This window comes from Marmota marmota, unplaced genomic scaffold, assembly GCF_001458135.2.
Source record: "Marmota marmota marmota unplaced genomic scaffold, marMar, whole genome shotgun sequence".
NCBI classification, from domain to species: domain Eukaryota; kingdom Metazoa; phylum Chordata; class Mammalia; order Rodentia; family Sciuridae; genus Marmota; species Marmota marmota.
The window spans coordinates 54,401,387-54,423,645 of NW_025999900.1; the positions used below are offsets into that span (position 1 = coordinate 54,401,387).

General features: G+C 34.0%; 1 protein-coding gene across 2 annotated transcripts in view; it reads left to right on the forward strand.

The window, feature by feature from the left end:
* Nucleotides 1–22,259, forward strand: part of Ttc8 (tetratricopeptide repeat domain 8) — a 48,728-nt gene that overhangs the window by 12,903 nt on the left and 13,566 nt on the right. For both annotated transcript variants that reach the window (XM_015494667.2, XM_048799155.1), the window contains exons 2-9: nucleotides 1,826–1,946; nucleotides 3,113–3,176; nucleotides 3,285–3,444; nucleotides 3,655–3,744; nucleotides 5,922–5,966; nucleotides 13,078–13,163; nucleotides 16,766–16,853; nucleotides 19,836–19,946. In XM_015494667.2, the coding sequence (XP_015350153.1) occupies nucleotides 1,826–1,946; nucleotides 3,113–3,176; nucleotides 3,285–3,444; nucleotides 3,655–3,744; nucleotides 5,922–5,966; nucleotides 13,078–13,163; nucleotides 16,766–16,853; nucleotides 19,836–19,946 (765 nt within the window). The remainder of the gene's footprint in view (nucleotides 1–1,825; nucleotides 1,947–3,112; nucleotides 3,177–3,284; nucleotides 3,445–3,654; nucleotides 3,745–5,921; nucleotides 5,967–13,077; nucleotides 13,164–16,765; nucleotides 16,854–19,835; nucleotides 19,947–22,259) is intronic.

Consider the following 22,259-nt stretch of genomic DNA (forward strand, 5'->3'; position numbering starts at 1 on the left):
TCAGGGCAGCTACTGTGGAGTTTTAAGATAAATCAGAATGGCTTATTTCCATCTTTGAAGTAAAATTAAACCATTAGTTCAAGCCAGTGATGACTTCCCTGGCCCCTGGGAATAACTATATAAGATCTGGCATCTTTCCTGATCTTTTATGAGTGAAAACCTCAGATCATTTTTATCTTTGGTGGCTCACACAGCTAGAGGCAGTTCAATTGGAATTGATTTTTTAAAAGAACAAATTGGTTCTTTGAGTCCATGTTCTATTTATTCAATTGTATAAAATTCACACAAAACATTTGCCACATTTTGTTAAAAGTTATTTGATAATTAGCAAATCACATCCAGAAAAGCACAACCCCCAAATTTTAGGAACTGAAATATATTGTGAAGACAGCCTTTTTTATTCCCATTAAAATGAAAGCATAACATTTTAATTTTCTTTTAAAAAATGTTCATATGTGTATTCACATAACTTTAGTTCACAAGGGTCTCCACTCTCCAATTTCTGTAAAATCTGTTTCCTCTAACACACATTTGTCACTGTCAAGCACTGCTTTGCTCTGCCGTTCAATCCACTAGATGATACGTTCAGGAAAATTAGGATCCATGTTGGGTTTTTTATGCAAGGAATTTTTGGACCTTCTGTAGCTCTCAACGGTTCCTATCTTGGCTCCTTTGCCTTCATTCACCCTCCTTCACAGCCAGATCCCTAGAATATTTAGTCCTCATCCCTTCCCAAATGTCCCTTGCTGCTGCTCTCGCTAGATTCTAGAGTCAGGTCTGTGCTGTGGCTTCAAGAGTTGCCTTCTTCCTTTGAGAGTTCTCCATGGGACACCTACCTTATCTTTCACTACTTCTCTAGTGAAGCAAGAAGGTATGGTTTCTGGTAAAGCAGTTTTGTATGTTTAATGGGAACTGAATTTCTCAAACTAACGCAGAGCAGATAAGATATTTTCTAGGTCAGATTCCTTAATTACCTTTTCCATGTATTCACCCCCATACTAGCAGGTTTTCTGCTGACTAGATTACAAAATTACCAGTGTTGATTAGTTATTAGGAATCAAGAGAAATTGATCTTGGCTTAATTCAAACCAATATTTCTCGAATGCCTATTGTATACAGAAACCATGGGATAGGTACTATTGAAAACTCAGAAGTGAAAAGGTAAAAAAACTTGCATTCTGGGGCTGGGGATGTGGCTCAAGCGGTAGCGTGCTAGCCTGGCATGCGTGCGGCCCGGGTTCGATCCTCAGCACCACATACAAAGATTGTGTCCACCGAAAACTTAAAAATTAATAAATATTAAAATTCATTTAAAAAAAAACTTGCATTCTGAAAATATAAAAAAGGATAAGCATATGCCCAGATAATTGTAGTCAAATATAGTATCACCAGACTAGAGGTGTTCAGAGAAGATTTTGAGAAAGACAAGAGGACTATGGGTTTAAGTTGTAGAATTAGGGAAGGCTTCAGGAAAGTCTTGGCCCTGAAAGAGGAAGGCAGAAAGAGCACAGTGGTTGTAGCTTTATTAATTTGCACTCAAGTTATTATTCTATAAAACTTTTTTTAAGGATCTTTCTTTACTTATAAAAAGAAATGTTAGGAGACTATTTGTGAGGTAATTGACATACTAGTGGTTTCTTGGTTAATAATGACCTTGCCTTCTTTCATTAGTTTTTTGATATAGCCTTTTAAATTAGCATAATGTGTTAAATGGTAAACATGTTCAATAAAAAGTAAAACAGTACAAATCATGGCTAGCTTCTGTAAGCTATCTAGTATTTCTAATGCTATTTTAATCCATATTTTATTTTTCCGTGGTTTTTAGGCAGCTTGGATTTTAAAAGCACGAGCCTTAACTGAAATGGTATACATAGATGAAATTGATATAGATCGGGAAGGAATTGCAGAAATGCTTCTGGATGAAAATGCTATTGCCCGAGTTCCCCGTAAGTATTGGTTCTCTGGTCAAATTAATGGAACGCTATTAGGAGGAATATTACATATATACAGGATGACATGCATACATATTTCTATGCTTTATGTCAACCTGTCTGTATATAAACATTGTATACATGAAGCATATATGTGTGTGTGTGTGTGTGTGTATGAAAAAATTAAGTACAGGGTTTCTGTTCTATCTTAAAAAGCAAAGGTTTTCCTTCCAGTATTCAGTTATATTATATCTTAAGGTGTAAGATTGATGTATAATAATTTTCCAGTAAAAGCTATTTTATGCATTTAAGATGTTATAAAATATGTCCTCCTTAAAATGTTTATCAACATATCAGAAGATTGTTTATCTGGGAACCTAAGCTTCCAAATAACAGAAGTGTTCTAAAATAATTTTTTTGAAAACAATCACTTAAAAGCATCACTTCTTTGTTATAATGAAAGATGATTTGCTCTGATACATGATGTGAGTTGATGAGATGATATGTTTGTTGGGCAGTGAATGTCTGTTGGAATTGTCACAGGGCCCAGTCCCCAGCTTGCAGGTGTAAGTAGTGCAAATGGTATTAGATAATTACCATGACTATGGTGGTCTTGCTGGTAATTTACTAGTAGTTACAGTTCACAGTTATAATTTAGAAGATAAGAACTATTTTAAAGCTCCAAAAGGAAGCTGGGGAAAAAAAAACACATTTCATGTTAAAATGTCTTTCTTCCCCATTACTTTAATATTTTAGACTTAAAATACCTAAATTCTAGATGTGGTTGGTAAACGATCTTTTACTGAGAGATGTTTGTATGAAAGATAATTAACCTGTGAGTATAGGACCATCATTTTGAACTTTGGAGCCTGCTAGTCTTGAATTTGAATCCAGGCTCTACTAATGGGTTGACCTGTTTACTTAATTCTGTCAACCTTTATTGAATGGATGGATTCGTACTACCTACCTTACAGACTTAATGAGAAGAGTTAATGTGATAGCATAAGTAATATGAAAGATACTCCTTGGATATTAATCTCAAACTCATTTCTCTAAAATACGTTTTCTGCCAATAATGTGTTTTTTCACCAGGACAGCACAATTCTGAAAATTAGATTAGCTGACAGTTTTTATAGATTAATAGATAATATATAAATTGAATTTGCCATCTCATCCCCTAGGCCCTGGAACATCTTTGAAACTCCCTAGAACTAATCAGACAGGAGGGCCTAGTCAAGCTGTCAGGTATGTACTTCTGTGTCATACCCTCTGCCACTAATGATTGACTATACTGTTTGAGAGTCTTTCCTTAATCAATCATCTTTGTATTTTAATAATTTACAATTTTTACAGGCCAATCACTCAAGCTGGAAGGCCCATTACAGGTTTCCTTAGGCCCAACACACAGAGTGGAAGGCCTGGTACCATGGAACAGGCCATCAGAACACCCAGAACTGCCTATACAGCACGTCCCATCACCAGCTCATCTGGAAGATACATCAGGCTGGGGACAGTAAGTTCTGTCAGCTTTCCCATAGTATTACCCAAGTAACTTTATTATATTATTTTCTACTATTCTTACAAAGAAAAATTGTATGGAAATTTTGAAGGGATTCTTTGTGCTTATGTTGCCTTTATAATTTTTATGCACATTAAAGTCAATTTGTATTTCAAGAAAAGATTTCAGATTTCTTCTTCTATCATTTTTTTTTCTCCCTCATAGGCTTCCATGCTTACAAGTCCTGATGGACCTTTTATAAATTTATCTAGACTGAATTTAACAAAATATTCCCAGAAACCTAAATTGGCAAAGGTATGTACTTAAAATGATTGTAAATTATAAGATAATGTTAGAAGTATGATAATAATGACAATGTAGGAAATAGATAAAAATTTGTGAAGGAAAGGCCACAATTTAATTGAAATAGAAACGTTCAATTACTATAATATGTAAAAATTCTCTCAGTCTTAAGGAAAGTCAACCAGAAAAAAATATACCATTATTATAGAAAATTCTTTTTTCCAAATAATAAAGAACAGTAATTTTTAACAAAGAAAGCAGATATGCAGTATTTCATCATAGGATGAAGCTTAGAATTTTTTTTTTTTTTTTTGGTGTGTGTGTGTGTGTGTGTGTGTGTGTGTTACATCTTGGACCATTCTCAGAAAAATAATTTTCTCTCTTTGTAGGATTATAAAGCTTTCAAAAGGATAATACAAATATGTACTTTTAATTAGCAATGAATCAGGCATATCAATAAAGATTACTCAATCCAGACAGTGGGCAAGTCAACTGTGTTGGTAATTCTAATTACTCAGAGATAAAATATTCCTTTAAAAAGAAAATTAGAAGAAGAGGGATAGAAAGTAAGAGTGGGAGGGAGAGGGGAGTGTAAAGGAGAGAGAAAGAGAAAAAAGAAAAAAAATGAAAAAGAGAAAGAAAGGGAAAATGTGTGTGACTTTCCAGTGTAAAACATTTGGGGTTGGGCTTGGAATAATTTGGAGACAGGAGTGCTTGATGCCTGGCCCAGTTTTTAGCTTGAAGTCTCTGTGAACTCTGTGTGCAGTGATGCACTCATTCCTGATCCCAGTTCTGAGGGTGTTGAACATATTTCCCAAGTATCAAATGTCCTGGGGTAAATAAAAATGGACACTAATTGTATAGATTTGAGGTTTCCATTCTAAAAAGAAATGCCTTTGGTAGACAGGTAATCAACCTATAATATAAAGTCTCATGATTTTTTTTCTTCAATTCTTTGTTGGATGGCAGTCTAGTCAACTGCATTTGGCAGAATGGTAAAGCTTTACTTATTTTCCTCTCCTTAATGAGGGTGGAGTGTTAAAAACATATCATATAGAATATCTGTTTCCCTATCTTGTTCATCCATTTGTTTGAGGTGACTGGCTGGCTAGTGCAGTCAGTGGAGGCATTTCCCACATTAAATTAAGATGCATGCGGGATAGACCTGGCCTAAGTGCTAAATTCAACCTGAACTAGAGTTTGTGCTTTTTTTTTGGTATATCACAGAAATAATGCCACATTTTTCTGTTTTTTGGTCCCCAACTTGCCTTGGCTCATCAGGACTCCTTTCTAATATTAGTGTATTTCTTGGGATATCTACAGAGATGCTTTGACAGTCTTGAGAGTTGTAACCTTCTTTTCATGACAGTGGTAGTATCAACTACACTCTTAATTTTTGTTTGTATTTGTAACAGAACAAATGAAAGGATTGTTATGATTTTTTTTTTTTTTTAAGAAGGGTCTTGTCCTGATTTCTTTCTTTCTTTTTATTGGCCTCTAGGTCTTCTCTGTTAATAACCTTGATATTTCTCAGGGGCACTAGTCTCCTTGCAAGTATAAAATAGTGGCTATATGGACCTCCCAGAGTTTGAGTGAATTGGTCTGCTCTGGGACCCCCATGTAATTCCAGTGTGCAGTTAGGCTGAGTAGCCCTCTGTTAAAGAAACTGTGTGTTTTGAGTCACACAATTACTATAAATGCCATGTAAGTGTAGTTTTAAAAATTAATTTGAAAAAGCCCTTACTTTGCACTCATTTCTACTTTGTTTCAGAAGGAACTTCCAGATTTTCCTTCTCTAAATTGCCATTATCTAGTCACAATCACTACATAAGATATATAGAGAGTATTAAAAACTGTTTTATTGCAATCCTAACTTTAGTCTAAGAAATAAAATGAACTTTTCATTTGTATCTTTCTAATAAAATAGTTATGAAATATGCAAGAAAAAAAGATCAATTCTTTGAGCTTTTTCTAGTTTGTAGTCTGTAGGAACAGGAATCACTTGCAAATAGAAAACTTGTAAAATGGGAGATTCTAACAAATGATGGCTAGATCCTTTACTTATAAATCCCAGGCACTTTAGAGTGTTCTGGATTTTTGGTTCAATCTATATTTGAGTTTTGTTATAACCAAAGAGTGCTTTTATTTAAATACAATCTAATGTGTTTTTGTCATTTTTTTCTCTATAGGATTTGTTTGAATATATCTTTCATCATGAAAATGATGTTAAGACTGTAAGTCGTGAATTCATGCTATTTTCTTTTATTGTAGTTTTCTGACTTTGGGGGTTTAGATTCTGAAATGTTCATTTCTTTTCTTGAAAAAAATGGGATTATTAAATATTGGAGAGTAACTAATACTTTCAAATCCACTCTAAGTTTCAGTGGGAACATTTGTATAAATATAAAAGTGGTAAGAACTGTGCCTGGTTCATAGATAATGTAGCTCTTCTCTAAAGGGGCAGATATAGATAATTGCGAATACAGCATAGCATGCTTGTGTTAAAGTTTATTCTTTACACAAATAGTCAGCACTGTTGATCCATTTCTTGTTATTCTGTATAGTGTATTATTGGTTTACTAATATGTATATTTTTGATTTCTTTATAGTGTGCCCCTCTCTCTCACCTTTAACGTTTTATGATTGAAGATTTTAAACATTCCAAAGTAGAAAGAATAGTATAAAAGTCCCTTATCACCCATCATCCAACTTCAGCAATAGTTAATCATCCTGGTAGCTTCTCAACAAAGAATTTTGAGGTTATATGCATGCAACTTTTCAAATTTATTTAAATTTTTATATGAAATTATGTAAATGATAGAAACCTTATGAATTTCGTGAAGTTAGATGAAGTTAATTCTTCACTATCTGGTAGTATTTTTCTGCATTTTCCTTTTAGTTCAGGGAAAAAAGTTTTTATATCCATATGTTAAATATTAAGGAAAATAAAAATGTTTTCCTTAATTGCATTTTCTGTGTGTCAACCATGATGCCATACTACAATAGGAGAACTAATTAAAATATGATACTTTATCTTTCCTCTGTAAGACAGGCAATCTAGCTGAGGAAGTAAAATTGACAAAAATGAAACAATTAAAGAAGCAATTTCCAAACTGAAATTTTTACCAAGTATCAAAGGGAAAAATTCAGGAGGGGTGATATTAGGGAAGATCCACAAACTAAGTGGAATTTTATGGAAAGAGGGGAAAAGAAATGTAAAGAAATGGCAAAAACGAGAAGAAACTGGAATGAGAAATAAATAGGCCTTATCCTAAAAAATGAGAGCACCAAACAGACATTTCAAAGAAAGAAGAGAGAGCACTTGATGATAGGTTTAATATTGGGGACAAAGTAGAGATACAGTTCAAGTCTGCTACCTAAAGATGTTATAAGAATGATGGTTTTACTAATTGAAGTGGGATAATTAGGGGACGTGGTCAGTTTGTGAAGAAATTTAGTAATTCACTTAAAGATATTTTGATACCAGTGGTGACACCATTGCATGGGTCGAGAGATGTGGTACTAAAATGTAGGTGAGAACCTGGGCCAGGTTTAGTATGGGAGTTACTAGGATGAAATGTTCATAGATGTAGTCACAGGGAAAAGGGAAAAGTAAGGTAGGGGCAACTGAGAAACCATGCACATTGCTCTTAATAAAAGTCAGCTGTTAGAGGATTTCAGTGTGATGATGTATGAAATCATGCATCATATAAGAGGTACTGTCTTCAAAGGAAACATTCTAATATGATTGCATTTCATAAATGAGTAAATCTCTAATTACTAGATTTTTATAAAGCTATATACACTATTTTTTTTGAAAATTAATTCATTATTTATTGTAATGGAGCAACAAGAGTGTGCTAGCCTCTAGTCCAGATCTAAGATCACACAGAGGGGCAGGAAGGCAAAATATTGATTCTTTTGGATATTATATGCTGGTTGGGCAAGGAATAGAAAAAGCAAATTCAAAAATATGTAATGTGTTACCCACAATAAAAAATTAAAAAAAAATATGTAATGTGACTTGTGGTAATAAATACAATAACAACAACAAAAAAGCAGGAAAGCATGGGAGGGAATAGTTACTGACGTGAGGAATGGTGCTGTTTTGGATGGAGCAGAGGTGGTCAGTGAAGTCCACTGAAAGCACTGAAACCAAACCTGGAGAAGGGAAGATGGGAGCCATGCATCTATGTGTAGTAAGAGCATTTCAGTCAGGGAGAACTTTCCCTGCAAAGGTCTTGGAAGGAGCTTGTTTGGATTGCTTAAGGCAGAGCAAGGAGGCAGTGTGCCTGAAGCGAGGCCTGAAAGGAGAAATTGCTGTAGGTGATGAGTGCTGAAACTGTAGGTCATAGGCCATGGTGATGGTGTGGACATTAGTAAAGTCATCCTGAGGATGTTTCCTACCTCTTGTGGAGGAATAGGAGTCACATTCAGAAAAACAGAGGACTGGAGTATAGTTCAGTGGTTGAGCATGTGCTTAACATGTATGAGGCCCTGGGCTCAATCCCTGGCACCAGAAAAACAAAAAAACAAAAAAACCTCAATCAAAACAAAAATAGCATTTATGCCCTGCAGGACCGAATTTGTGTGTGTGTGTGTGTGTGTGTGTGTATGCATATATATGCACATACATATATATGTGTGTGTGTGTATACTATTTTTGCAGTGCTGGGGATCTAACCCAGAGCCTTGTGCTTGTTAGCTAAGTGCTCTATCATTGAGCTCCATCTGAATTTATATTCTAAACAATCTAAGGACTAGAAAATTTTAACCTTTATGTGTTATGTGATAGTATCATAGAATGTATTTATAGAACTTCATAAATATTGATTTTTAAAAATTTGACCTTAAACAAAGAGAGCAGTGACTTTCAAACTTTTTATGTAAGCAGCAAATTGTTTTTATTCAAATAAAGTTTTATCCACATCCCAATATTTAAAGCAGACACAAGTGGTGCTTCAAGTGTGGCAACTAGAACTTACTTACTGGATTCCTCTTGCTCCATCTATCCCAAGAGCCCTTCAAACCTTAGGCCTGTTATACTAAATAAGGCTCATTGTCTGAAGTAACTGGAGAATTTTAAAAAAATGGGTTTCTGTCTCTATGTTAGACTTCCTGAATCAGAATCCCCATGGGGACATCTGGTGAATCTGTTGTTATTAAGAACTCCATTGGCAGTAATAACTTTCAGCCAAGATTAGGAACTACTTGCTATAGAGTACAATTTAAAAACTATAGAAACATTAGAAAGTATTTCTTCTAATGTAGGAAAATGGAGCTGAGGATGTAGTGGGGGTCCTACAACAAGGAGGCTTAGCAGACCTTGAAGGCCAAACAAAGTTCCACATAACAAAAGGAGGCGTGTCCAGCCCAATGAAAGAAATCAGCGAATTAATAGAAAAGAAGCAACAATAATGCCCTCAAGTATATCTAAGTAACAAAGAAATGGTACAAAATACTACTGTGAACTGGAAATTCCCATTTATAATTTTTTATTTTTATTTTTAGAAATAATAAAGGACTCAGTATATTAGAAACAAGCAGTGCCAAACACAATTTTTGACTTTTTTTTGTGATAGCTTTCTATAATTCATTAAATGATAATATTAAGAAAATTTGTATAGAGACTTCCTTTTAGACATTTGATAAGTAAGGAAGTGAAAAATTTTAAACTACCAAACAATAGAATATTTCATCGACTAAGCTGGATTTGTGAAACAATTGCAAAGTAAAAACTGATATATATATATATATATATATATATACATATACATATACACACACACACACACATGTGTATATATAAATACATACTGATATGAATTATATAAACTTACCAATATGTGTGTGTATATATACATATATGTGTACACACATACATATATATATATATATATATATATATATATATATATATATACTTTAAAATGAAAATAGTGGTACTATTAGATTAAGATGTATTCATGCCTCAAATATTTGTCACATTCCCGCATTGCATCAGCACCTTGATGACAATAGTGAAGGAAATAGCTGCTCCTTATGACACTAAGGGAGAGTGAATCTAATTTTACCTTTTTTCCCCCTCCCAAATTTAACAATGTTATAACTTTTTATACATAAATTAAACTATAAATTATGGACAAGAATAAATTAAAATAATTGTTTTCATCTTCTTTCCTCTAGTAACTATATCATGGCACATCTAATGAAACAATTTGTTTTGCTTTTTCTTAGTGAAAAGCGCAAACTGTTGATTCCTCTGTTTTCGTTTTTATTCACAATTCATTTACTGAGTTATTAACTAATTGACTTATTCTTTAAACAAATAATTACTGAGTGCCTACCAGTTGATCCTATTACTGGTGCTGGGAGTTCTGAGCAGGACCGATGCCCGTGGCTGTTCTCTTACTCTCTCACTGGCTTGCTACATTATAGTGCTCTTGTGGATCAGCTTGTTCCATTAAAATGTCATTTTTAGATTTTACCACAAATGTTATTTTCTGAATGGAAGAAGGATTTAGATAATGAGCACAAAGCATGCTTCCCCCACCCCCCCATGTATTTTGCAACATGAACTGGAAAAAGAAAAAAAATTTTTTTTCTTAATGTGCTTAAGAAATCAGGAGTGCTTTTATGTTTGTTACTTTGGATAGCCTCCAATTTTTTTAAATAAAGTATTTCACATTCATCATTATAGATAAATATAAATAATACTGCGAAGTGATATTGAAATATAATAAATAATAACCTTTATTAATAAAATCTTTGATCTTTAATCAAACCTAAATTTGTCTTGAGTTCTTGGTACTTTCTTATTTGGCAGGGGCACTGTGGACAAAACTAAAGTGACATGTGTTTTGGTGATTCTATATTTATCTAAACACATACAGGGAGAATGCTATATATACCTATAGAGAATCTTCAAAGTGGTATTTAAATATTAATAAAAAGTAAAATACAAAAAATGTGTTTCTGCCTTTGAGTTTTTAATTACTCTCTTTCCCCTACTCTCTTTTTGGCCAATATTGGCCGTATTGACAAATCTAAAATGGCATATGGGTTGATGATTCTGAACTCTTTATTTCCATATGCTCTTTAATTTCATCATCCTGAAGTTGTCAGAAGCATAACGATAGTAAAAGGATGACTTTTAAAACTTTCCAGGTTGGACATACTCACAAACTTCATCTAGCTCTACCAAGGTTCCTTGTATAGTTAGAGATTTGTAAACCTATGACTTAAAAATAACAGGCTAGTCCTTTGTTAACATATAGATATTAGTTTTATTAAGTTATTCAAATATTTTAAAATGTAAATGTAGTTAATCATTTGTAGAAATTGGGAAAGGCTCTAAAAATTTAGGTCTTCTGTTGCCACTTTAAAAGTTTAATGCTAGTAGCTTTTAATTATGAATCTTTTACTATGACAATTTTGTTTGGTTCTTAAGCTGTTTTCAACAAATAATTCTTAAGTGCCTATTGTGAACACAGTGACATTCCAAAACACAGCAGAGATGTAAAAGAAAGGTATCTCTCCATAGGGAGCTTAGGGTCCATCTGAAATTGCCACAAATGTTTTCTCTAATGCAGCCTGATTTTTCATGTGAAGTATGATGATTAAAATTAATTTTAAACTCATTTTTATTCTGAATCAATAATTTATGTTTTTGCTTAATTGAATCAGCACAAACACATTGGTTTTCCATGAGGTGACTTGTTTCAGGACCATATTTGAATGCAAATTGTTGTTACAAACACTAAATCCAGCCTTGGGATATGTTAACATTTTTTGAATAACATCTTTTGCTAAAAATAGAAGTTCTGTTTATATTAAATATGATAGTGAACATGACTATTTGATGGAAAAGGTCTTTATAAAGATTGAGTTAAAATTCAATGCATGACTGAATTGAACTGATTTAAAATATATTTTCCTAGTAGTTCCAAGGATAATGCTAATTGAAGTTGTACTTATCCCTTCATTTTTATTTAGGGGAGGGGCAGAAAAATAAGCATATGAAAGTAGTATGTAGTTTATTTTTAATTTCCATAGCTTTCAAGTGAATGTGTTGATTTTTTTCAAGTCCATTAGGGGCTCAGCATGTCAACAACATTTCTTTGTAAGTGGTTTGTATATTTAGAGATCTCCCCTGGAGCAAGAGAAGATAAAGAACACATGGAAAAGTAATTAATTTTGCAGTAGGAGATTGAGGGCACTCTTCTGGCATTCATTTTAGAAAAGAGTTAATATTAAGAAGTGTTTGGTAATAAGGCAGGCATTTTGAGATAACAACTGAAAATCTAAGAGTAAGTGTAACTGAGTTGTTGGATATTATTGTTATATTAACACTAGCTACAGAATAAAAAAAAATTCAACCTTGAGAGAATAAGATTAAAAAAATCAGAATTTTCATTTCATAACTCCATCTTCTAGTCACAAAATCTTTGTATGGTCTTCAAATTTTTCTCTTTAATTTTTTTTGTTAGTTGTACAAGGACAGTGTCTTTATTTTATTTATTTATTTTTATGTGGTGCTGAGGATTGAACCCTGTGCTTACATGTGCAAGACAAGTGCTCTACCACTGAGCTACATGTCCAGCCCATTGGCTTCAAACTTCTGAGTTATAAATATGTATAAAGACTAATTTGTTTCCTCTTGGTCAAAATGGTTTCCACTTTATCTGAATAAAAACCTAATTCTTATTTGGTCATCTCTTGTCTGACCGGTGAAGGTAGTTAAGGAGGAGATCTTCCTCAGTTTGCAGCAAAGAGAAGTTTGATCTTTAGAATTGCTAGAAGCTAAGGTGATATCAGAATAATGGAATAATGGTTATTGAAGGTAGTGATTACCCCCATTAACTCCTTTTACTCTTCTTCATAATTCCATTCTCCAAACTTTCTAGCTGCTTACTTGGTCTTTCTCCATTTCTCTACATCTGTCTTTAAATTGCAGACAGTGATTACACAAGTCTGATATACCAAAGTGTTGACTGCCACTATGTTTGGAGGCATTTTGAATTATTAGACAGAAAATAGTGGGGAAAGGGTAAAAACTTATGGAGTTTTTAGTATCAATTTTGTGGCTTGTATGTTCAAACTGTATTCCAATATATTGTACATCTGCTTCTCTTTGATCAGTGTTTCTAACTCATCTGCTGTTAGCCTTCTGATCTGGAACTGATTATTTAGGGAAAATTGGTGGAGCCATCTGGAAACATGAGCAACTGTCTGACTTCTAATGTGTGTTTAGATTGCTTATAATTATATGGTTTATTTCATTATTTATCTTTCTGTTTATTGTCAGAGAAGAAAATTCTAATGTAAAATGAATTGTTTTCAAAGGCTTTGGATCTGGCTGCCCTTTCCACAGAGCATTCTCAGTACAAGGACTGGTGGTGGAAGGTGCAGATTGGGAAATGTTACTGCAGGTAAAACTTCGATTATCTGTGAAGGGTTAGAAGTGGCAATATGTTTTAGAATGTCAAATCTGACACCCCCTTTCTGGATAGATTTCCTCATGAAGAAATAAGAACTTGACTTGAGAAAGCAGTTACTTAACAATCACATGGTAGCAATAAGAACTACAGCAGAGAGAGGCAGACTTTGAGATCATCAGGTCCAACTTCCCTTTCTGAATGAGGAAGCTGAGGCCAGAGAGTGGCTGTGATTTTCATCAGGGACTAGTTTGGGGCTAGAACTGAGTCTGTTGAATCAGCTCCTAATCTCTTGGCTCTTAAGTCTTTTCATTTATACTAATGCTTCCCATCTGTAAGGCACTTTGTGGTTAAGAGTTTGTTTGTATGTTATCATCTCACTTAAATTTCACAGCACTCTGAGTAGTTGATGTAATTAGTAATTTTCTCAGATGAGAAAAATTGAGCCTCACAAAGAGAGAAATTTGTTTAAATTCATATAGCTAATAAGTGGTAGAGCAAAAATTTCTGGTCTATTTTTTGATGACTATTTTCTATTTCCACAATTCCATATTGTTTCTGTATAACCTGGATATTTTTACATTCTCTTAATGTGCAAATGTTTCAAAGCAAACTGAGAGATCAGAAAAGCCACAGTTAATTTTATGAAATATTTGCATAGCGATTCATAAATAAAATCACTTGTTGCTGATTTTGAAATTCAGTTAGCATTTGGGAAAATAGAGACAGATGAACAATTGTATTTCATAAAGGTAAGTATGTCTTTTATTGTTCAAAAACAAGGTGGAGTTCAGTTACTGTGAATACCCTGCAATATTTATAATCTTTAGTTGTCATTAAAACACTATGGGGAAAAGAAGAATATAAAGGGAATAAAAAGGATTTATTGTTCTGCTGTTGAAATTAAGACTACTTTCCATTTAGGCAACTCACACAGAACTCTAAAGTGTTTTTTCCTACTATTAGTTGAGGAAGTGCTTTCTGCCAAAAGGTGATTTAGACCTTCCAAACACTTAACTCTTATGAATACAATTCTTAAAGACAATCTTGAAATCTTGAGCTTCTAAGCAGAACCTTCAGAAATCTTTAATAATTAAAGGAAAGCACAACTCTGATTTCTTCTGCCACCCATTCATGTTTGGCATTTAAATGAGCATACCTTGTCATATTAAATTATTGTACTTGCTCATCTTTATTATGTATTTGGTATTCATTCACTTGGTAAAATATTTAATAAGAAACTGCTCTCATTAAGTGGGGTCACAAAGATTTATTAGATTGTTTCTTCTTTCAAATGATTTAGACAGTTAATAGTTATAAGTATAGTTCTTATTACGAGAGAAGCAAATGCAGAATGCACTGAGAGCCCAGTCAGACCTCTGACTTCAGCCCGAGAGGCCAAGGATAGATTATGAGTATGTAGCCTGAAATTGATTTCTCTCCCTTGTCCTGATCAAGCTCTATACTGATTCTACCTTTGCAGTAGCTCTCAAAGTCCCCCTTACTACTCATTCCCATGCCAGTGCTTGAATTCTGGCCTTTAGTGTCATTTGCTTGATTGTAGCTTCTTACCTGGGTTGTCTACCTCCAGTCTCTTGCCCCATCTGTCCTTCCTAAATCCAGTGAGAGTAACTCTTGTGAAAAAACAGCTCTTGTTGGATTCCTTGAATGACTGCCCGTTACTTCTAGAGTGAATTCTGAATTTGAAGTGTGGCATCATGATCTTGTCCCAGTCTACATGTGTGCCCCTGTTTTTCATTATTCCCATTATTGTGTCCTTCTCAATTAAACCAAACTGCTCAATATTCCCTTAGCATGCTGTATGCTTTCCCACCTGTGTGCTTACATCATAGTTTACTAACTTCTAGAAAAACACTTCCCCACCACTACTCTTTGATTATCATTACTTTTAAGAACCTGATTTTATTTCCTTCATTTTTCCATCTCTTTACCATCATGAAATGTGCATGCAGATGTTGCTTGACAATTTTGTTGAATTAAATCAGAGAAGAGGTTGGTCCCTGGAAGGAACTATCTCTTTGGACTGTAACTTTCTTATATTGGCCTGATTTATGAACTTGGTATTTTCGTTAGTCCTAGACTTTCTTTGAGCATGGCCTACTCCACTTTTTTTTTTGCACAAGAATCCATGTAATAAACTCCTTCCTGATAGTTCTAGTAGAAATTATCTCTTAAGGATGCAGTAATGAAAAAAATGATCCATATTTTTTCTTTCTTTGGCTTCCATGTAGTTCAGTATTTCTAGTTCCCTATTTATTTGTTTTTCAATTTGATTATCCTTCTATCTCTATTGATTAAAAATAATCTATTTATGTTTTCCTATTGTTTTACAGGTATCTTTTTATTGTAATCCTTTAAAATCATTTATTGTAATCCTTTAAAATCATAAAATCTTCATAAAAATATGTGGACTCTCATGGATAACTGGTGCTTACAGAATTTAATGACTGTACTGAGTCACATGATTAGAACTTGCATGCTCAGTTGATGTTATATTCTAAATTACATTGTTTTTCAGAATTCAGAGCATTTTGATAGCATTTTATACATACTCTTTGTGAAATTTGTGGAACCTTTAAGAGGTAGAGGCTTTTTGCCACATTGCGTGTCTTCTGACTTTAGGCTAGCCTTTTGGGGTCACCTTTAATCTCTTTAATCCCATCTTCCAACAGCTATTTGAGTATCAGCCATACCAATGCCTGCGGTTTAGGTTATGAAAAATGATCAAAGCTCTTCTTTCAAGCCTTTGAATGAAAGTAGCACATTGGAATATATTGTGCATCATTTTGATTTTATTTCACAAAATAAAACATTATCATCTCTAAGTTCTTAGGTGGCTAAGAATGAGTAGTTATGAGAAAGTTTAATAGTTCTGTTAATAACAGGTTGAGTGAAAGCCAAGTGAGTGTTAGTGGCTGATTTAGTGGTAATAACATGTTTCCCAGGCAGAGGAGTGGCCACTGGTGTCAGGACAGTCTCATTTAGACAAGGTGCAAATATCAGATTCATAGACTGGGACAATCAGTGTCAAATACTTAATAAAGGGGAAAAAAGATTACTAGAATAATAAAATTGTATAGTTGTATTTCTCAAGTAGAAATTATTGCTTGCATTAAAATAGTTTCAGGATAACTGAAAAATGGGCTCTGATCTTAGAGTAGAAGATGTTTTCAAAGGAATATCATCTTTCAGTTCTTCCAGGAAAATGGAGACTCTAAGCATTTATTCAGGTCACTTGCCATATGTTCATCTGATCATAAGCTCTTTGGGCAGTGAACTGATATGACCTGGCTTACTGGCATCTCTTAGTCCTGCTGCGACTAGGCTGCAGACAGACTCTTTACACACCATTTGGCAAGTAGATAGCCAGTGAGTATGGGAAACAGGCAACTTTTTGCTAAACTCTGTTAACATTCATATTAACGTATGTGTGTGTGTGCAACACTATTTTCTTTGGCATATGTTTACTCTTATAGATGGAATTTGTCTCTATTTATATCCTCAGTGTTTGAAAAATGATATAGTATTTATTTTTAAGTTGAATGTCTGATTTTTTTTTTAATGACTGTTTTTAGGTTAGGAATGTATCGTGAAGCAGAAAAACAGTTTAAATCCTCTCTGAAGCAGCAGGAAATGGTAGATACATTTCTCTATTTGGCAAAAGTAAGTAAATATTGAGTGAAATCTTTCTTTTCAAAATTCTGGCCATTGCATGGAAAGAGTTGCCAGTTCCTTCAGGAGTAGTTGGCAAGTTAATATGTTCAGATTTAACTTGTTTTTCTTTATAGCAAGGGAAAAATAACATATGGAGGGTAACTACCTCAAGAGAAACTGATTGCCATGAAAAATAAGATAACCCCCTTGGAATATTGCTCATTAGAATGGAAGAAAATATCATAAGCTCACCACCCGTGTGTAACAGGCCCCAGAGAGGGCTCTTTTCTATAACACATTTGTCTCATGCTTGAGCAGATTGTAGAGCATAGGGACTGCTTTTATGTAGGTGCTTAATTACTCAGCTCTACTGTAAAAATAAAAATCTTACTTCCCCTTTATTGAGCACCTACCTACTCAGTGCAAGTCAATGGATTAGATTCATTGTACATGCAATTTAATTTAATTCTTACAATAATCTTGCAAAATAGGTTTCATAATTTCCTTTGTACTCCTAAGGAAAAAGAGACTTCAAGAGGGTAAGTTTTTCAGAGTTGCTGGACTATTAACAGCCAGTATTCAAACACAGGTCTTTTGAACTCCAGAGGCTACCCACTACTACACTGTGCCCCTCATAGTCACAGCAGAAGTGAAGGACCACCTAGAATTTTCAATACAGATTGAGCATTCCTAATCTGAAAATCTGAAATCTGAAGTGCTTCAAAATCTGACACTTTTTGAATGCCACAAGCAGAAAACTGCATACCTATCATCCTGTGATGTATTGCAGTCAAAATCCAAGTACACTAAAAATACTGTGTAAAATTATCCTCAGGCTATGTGTACAGGGTATAGATGAAATATAATTAATTTCACATTTAGACTTGGGTTCTGTCTCGAAGACAGCTCATCACGTTATGCATATATTCTAAAATTTAAAAAAAAATCTGAAATCTGAAACACTTCTGGTCCCAAGCATTTCAAATTAAGGTATACTCACATTATACTAGGATATTGTTTCTTGACCTTCATCAAGGTTACTTTGAAAGAAAAACATTTGATTTAGTAGTGGTCATGACATCTTGCTTTATCTTTAAGAATTTTTCAAATTAAAAGTACAGTAAAGAGGATTCAAAAGCTACAAAAGGAAGCACTAGCTTTTTGTATGACATCTTAGTTAGCCTACAGTGGTTCGGATGCCACCCAAGGACTACAAGAAGAAAGTTGGCCAAGAAAAAGACCCAGTGAACTAATCTGAGGGTGAGGCCAAAAAGAAGTGGTCCAAAGGCAAAGTTTGGGACAAGCTCAATAACCTAGTCTTGTTTGACACAACTTCAGATTCTGTAAGAAAGTTCCCAGTTATAAGCTTATAAGCCCAGCTGTGGTCTCTGAGAGACTGAATATTCATGGTTCCCTGGCCAGGAGCGCCTCAGTAAAAGGACTCATCCAACTGGTCTCAAAGCGCAGAGCCCGAGTTAATTTATGCCAGAAATACCAAGGTGGAGTTCTCCAGCTGGTGAAGACGCTTGAAAAAGGGCAACCAACTGCCAACTGTGTATTTGAAAAATAAAATTTATTAAACCAAGAAGTAAAAGGGAGTGCTACTGGTTCCTAAATATGATAATAAAAGCACACTAAAGAGAAAATGAAAGTTCCACTATATGAATTTGCTGTTCTGATTTTAGTATGTTTACAATGGTTTTCAAAAATGTTTGGAGCTCTTTGGTATCTAAATTTATCTTCTATATCTTATATATTAAATTCTTAACTTTCTAAGCATCATAGTAAACTTTTCTGGAGGAGAGCTTGAAATTAAGGCTCAGATTATACTATTTGACTGTCATCTTCTTAACTTCTTAACTGACAATTGTTGGCCACATAATTGAAAAAAACTTTTTAAAATTATAGTTAAGTACATGGTTTTATTTATTTTTTTACATGTTTATTTAAGTTCATTATTGTCTGTATGACTATCAAGGAGTTAACCTGTTTTTTTTCACTATATGAAAAAATGCTTGCTATACAATAGAAGTCACCCAGATTTTAGGAACAACATTGTTTTTAAAAGTTTTTGTCAGTTAAAGCTGGGTATGGTGGCATTTGCCTGTAATCCCAGTTATTTGGGAGATTAAGGTGGGAGGATTACAAATTTGAGGCTAGCCTGGGCAATTTAGCAAAACCCTGCCTCAAAATAGATCTTATCAAATATTTTATATTAGTATATTAATTGTATTGTTTATCATATTTTAAAAATCCATTCAGAAGTTTATAAGATAAAAATTTTACAGTTTTCATTCATATCCATCCCTCTACTCATACTTTAGTAATAAACATTATGAATAGTTTTAGGCCTTGTTCAAAGCACAGCCTAACCGTTCAGAAAAACTGGATATAAAATCATGAAGACAAGTATTAAAATATTATGTTTCTATACATAAAAAACATAATTTTCTATTTTAGAAATTCCTATTAAGTCTAATTGCTAATAAGTGGACACCCTCAAGTGCTAACTTACTCAACCCCCTCACCCCATGCCTCACAAACCTGTCTCCTTCTACTTTGGAAGGGTCTTCTCAAAAACCACCCTCTCTACTGTTGACTCCTCAGGCCTTGCTTCATGGGTCATCCGCTCCTTCTCTCGCATCTTTAACTTCAGCCTCCTAATTAGTTCCTAATGCCAGCTTATGACCATGCCCGTGTCTTTTCTATTAGAAGGATCTCCCCTGGATCCTTTCCTGTCTAGTTACTGCTCAGTCCCTGTGACAACAGTAAGCCTATAATTAGTATTTGGTGGAGAAATGAATGAATGAATGTTTTATGTACAACATGTGGAGATAAAGCTGTCATTATTGGAAATTCTACATATTTATGAAAATTTTTTTACTTAATATCTAGAAAATAAGTTGTCACTAATGAATAATTATAAACTTGCTATACAAATACTCTTATTTTAAGAGCTGATTCTTTTATTGAAATGTATCTGGATTTTAGGTTTACATCTCATTGGATCAACCTGTGACTGCTTTAAATCTTTTCAAACAAGGCTTAGATAAGTTTCCAGGAGAAGTAAGCCTGCTTTGTGGAATTGCCAGGATCTATGAGGTAAGGTTCGTAGTATTTTAAAAGTTGATATAAAATTGAGGTTATGTACTAACTAAATAGGGGTTAAGAAGAACAGTTTATAAAATTTTGATTGTTGGCCTGTGATTCACTGGTAGAATAAGAGATTTTAGTGTATGCATTTAGTCAAGCTGTTTTTATTATGAGGCATTTCAGATTCACAGAAGAGAATAGAGAATGGTACATGATACTGATTTAAATTATTTTCCTTGTGGACCTGTTGCCACACCTCATTTATCAATCTTTCCCCAAAATCCGTAACCTCAAATATAATGTTTTCCCATTTATGATGGGGTACATTGGGTCTTTCTACTCTTTTCCTTTAGCCTGTTTGTCCATCTTTGTACCAATATGATATCAGCTTAATTTTTATATCTGTATGATACTGACCATCTGGTAGGGTTCATCTTTATCAGAAGTGTCTTTGTACTTTTCCTTATTGTTATAAATTTTAGAGTCATTTGTCTTATTCTATGGTAAGTTTCACTTAGTTATCTTCCCTGCTACCTAATTATTACAGCTTTATCCTAATTCTTGAAATCAGATTGGTAAATTCTACCACCTTGTTTTTCTTCTTCACAGTTGGTTATTTTTGACTCTTTGCTAGACAATACTGGTTTTAAGGTTGACTTACAAGAACAATAAAAATACCTTATAGGCTTGTTGACTAGAATTACTTTGAATATGTGGAGGCTGAGCAGATGCATTGCCTTTCTTCCTTTCTCAAGCATTGGTATTTTTTTTTTCAGGAAGTTTTTGTAATTATCCCTTGAAAGAGGCTGTTGCGGGGGTCCCCCAAACCACACTGAGATTCAATGATTTACTAGGGTTCCCAGGACTCAGCAAACAATTATATTCACAGCTATGATTTACTAGAACAAAAGAATACAAAAGCAAAATCAGTAAAAGGGAAGATTGATGGGGCAAAGTTCAGAGGATGACTGGTTACCAGCTTCTAAGAGTCTCCCAGTGGAGTCACACAGGTCACACCTCTTCTAGTAAGCTGTGATAACTCGAGAAGTGTTGTATGGCAGGGAAGCACACAAGAGACTCAGTATACGATGTCACTGTTGGGTGCTGATCTTTTAGACACTTCTGCCTACCAAGTACCAGAGTTCCAGACTCCCACAAGTAAACAGGTATTCAGCAAAAACCACACTGCTTATACAAGAGTTTAGGTGTAGCAAACTAGCTCATGTTATTTGGAGAAAGTTTATACTGATGTAGGGAACCAAGTGAGTTCCCAGGCATGAGCCTTTCCAAGGATAGCAGAGCAGATTCAGGGCTTTTCTGTACAGGTGTATTCCCAGGTATAACTGTGAATGGAGTCCCTATTTTTTTCTCTTATAGTTTCTATTTGATTATTTCTGGTGAGTAGGAATGTAAAAGTTGATTTGATTCTACTATTTAAATTTTATGACCTTGTCCATAGATTCTCTTTGATATTCTAAGTAAATAAACTAATCATTGTGTGCAAATATAGTTTTGTTTCTTCAGTTATTCTTATTGCTTTTAAAAATATATCATACCCACTTGAATCAAAGTGTGGAATATGATATGTCAAGAAATTTGTAATGTTTTGAACAACCCACAATAAAAAATTAAAAAAAAATATATCATTATGCTTAGAACTTCCAGTACAATACTGAACAGATGCACCTCAGTTCTCTTTACATTTCTTGAAAATGCTAGGTATGAGATTTTAAAATTTTGCTGAAAAAGAGTTGTAGGTTGTAATAGTTGGTATATCTGGGTCATAGTGTAGGATTGACATTTATTTCTTTTTTATACTTTCCAAATTTTCCATGATTGTGTATTTTACTTTTTAAATGAAAAATATTGTTTTTAATTACCTATAAAATGTATTTTCCTTTTGAAGTATAATTTTGATAGATACACAGAAGATTTGGATCAGTCAATATAAATACTTGTATCAATATTTTTGTTTACTTATTGTGACCCTAAATTGAATATGAACAAAGCTTTGGCCAAGAAGCTTAGAAAAGATATAAAATGGAATCAGTTTTCGAAATCAGTGAAATTCATGCTGCTTTCATTGGTGATTTCCCGATGCCATTGGCACCCTTGGACCTTTTGGCTTTGCCTTTTGTACTTCTCAGTCCTTTTTCACACCTTGCTTTTTAGAAAGTGAGTGCTAGCAGAAAGGGCTTCAGGACAATTGCATCTTTAACATGTGGTTGCTGTTCAGAAGAATTTCTCCCAAGCCTGACATAGTGACTGTTGCTATGGCTGGGATAGGGAGTGGCTCTGGGGGCAGTCTTTATCAGCTGCCTC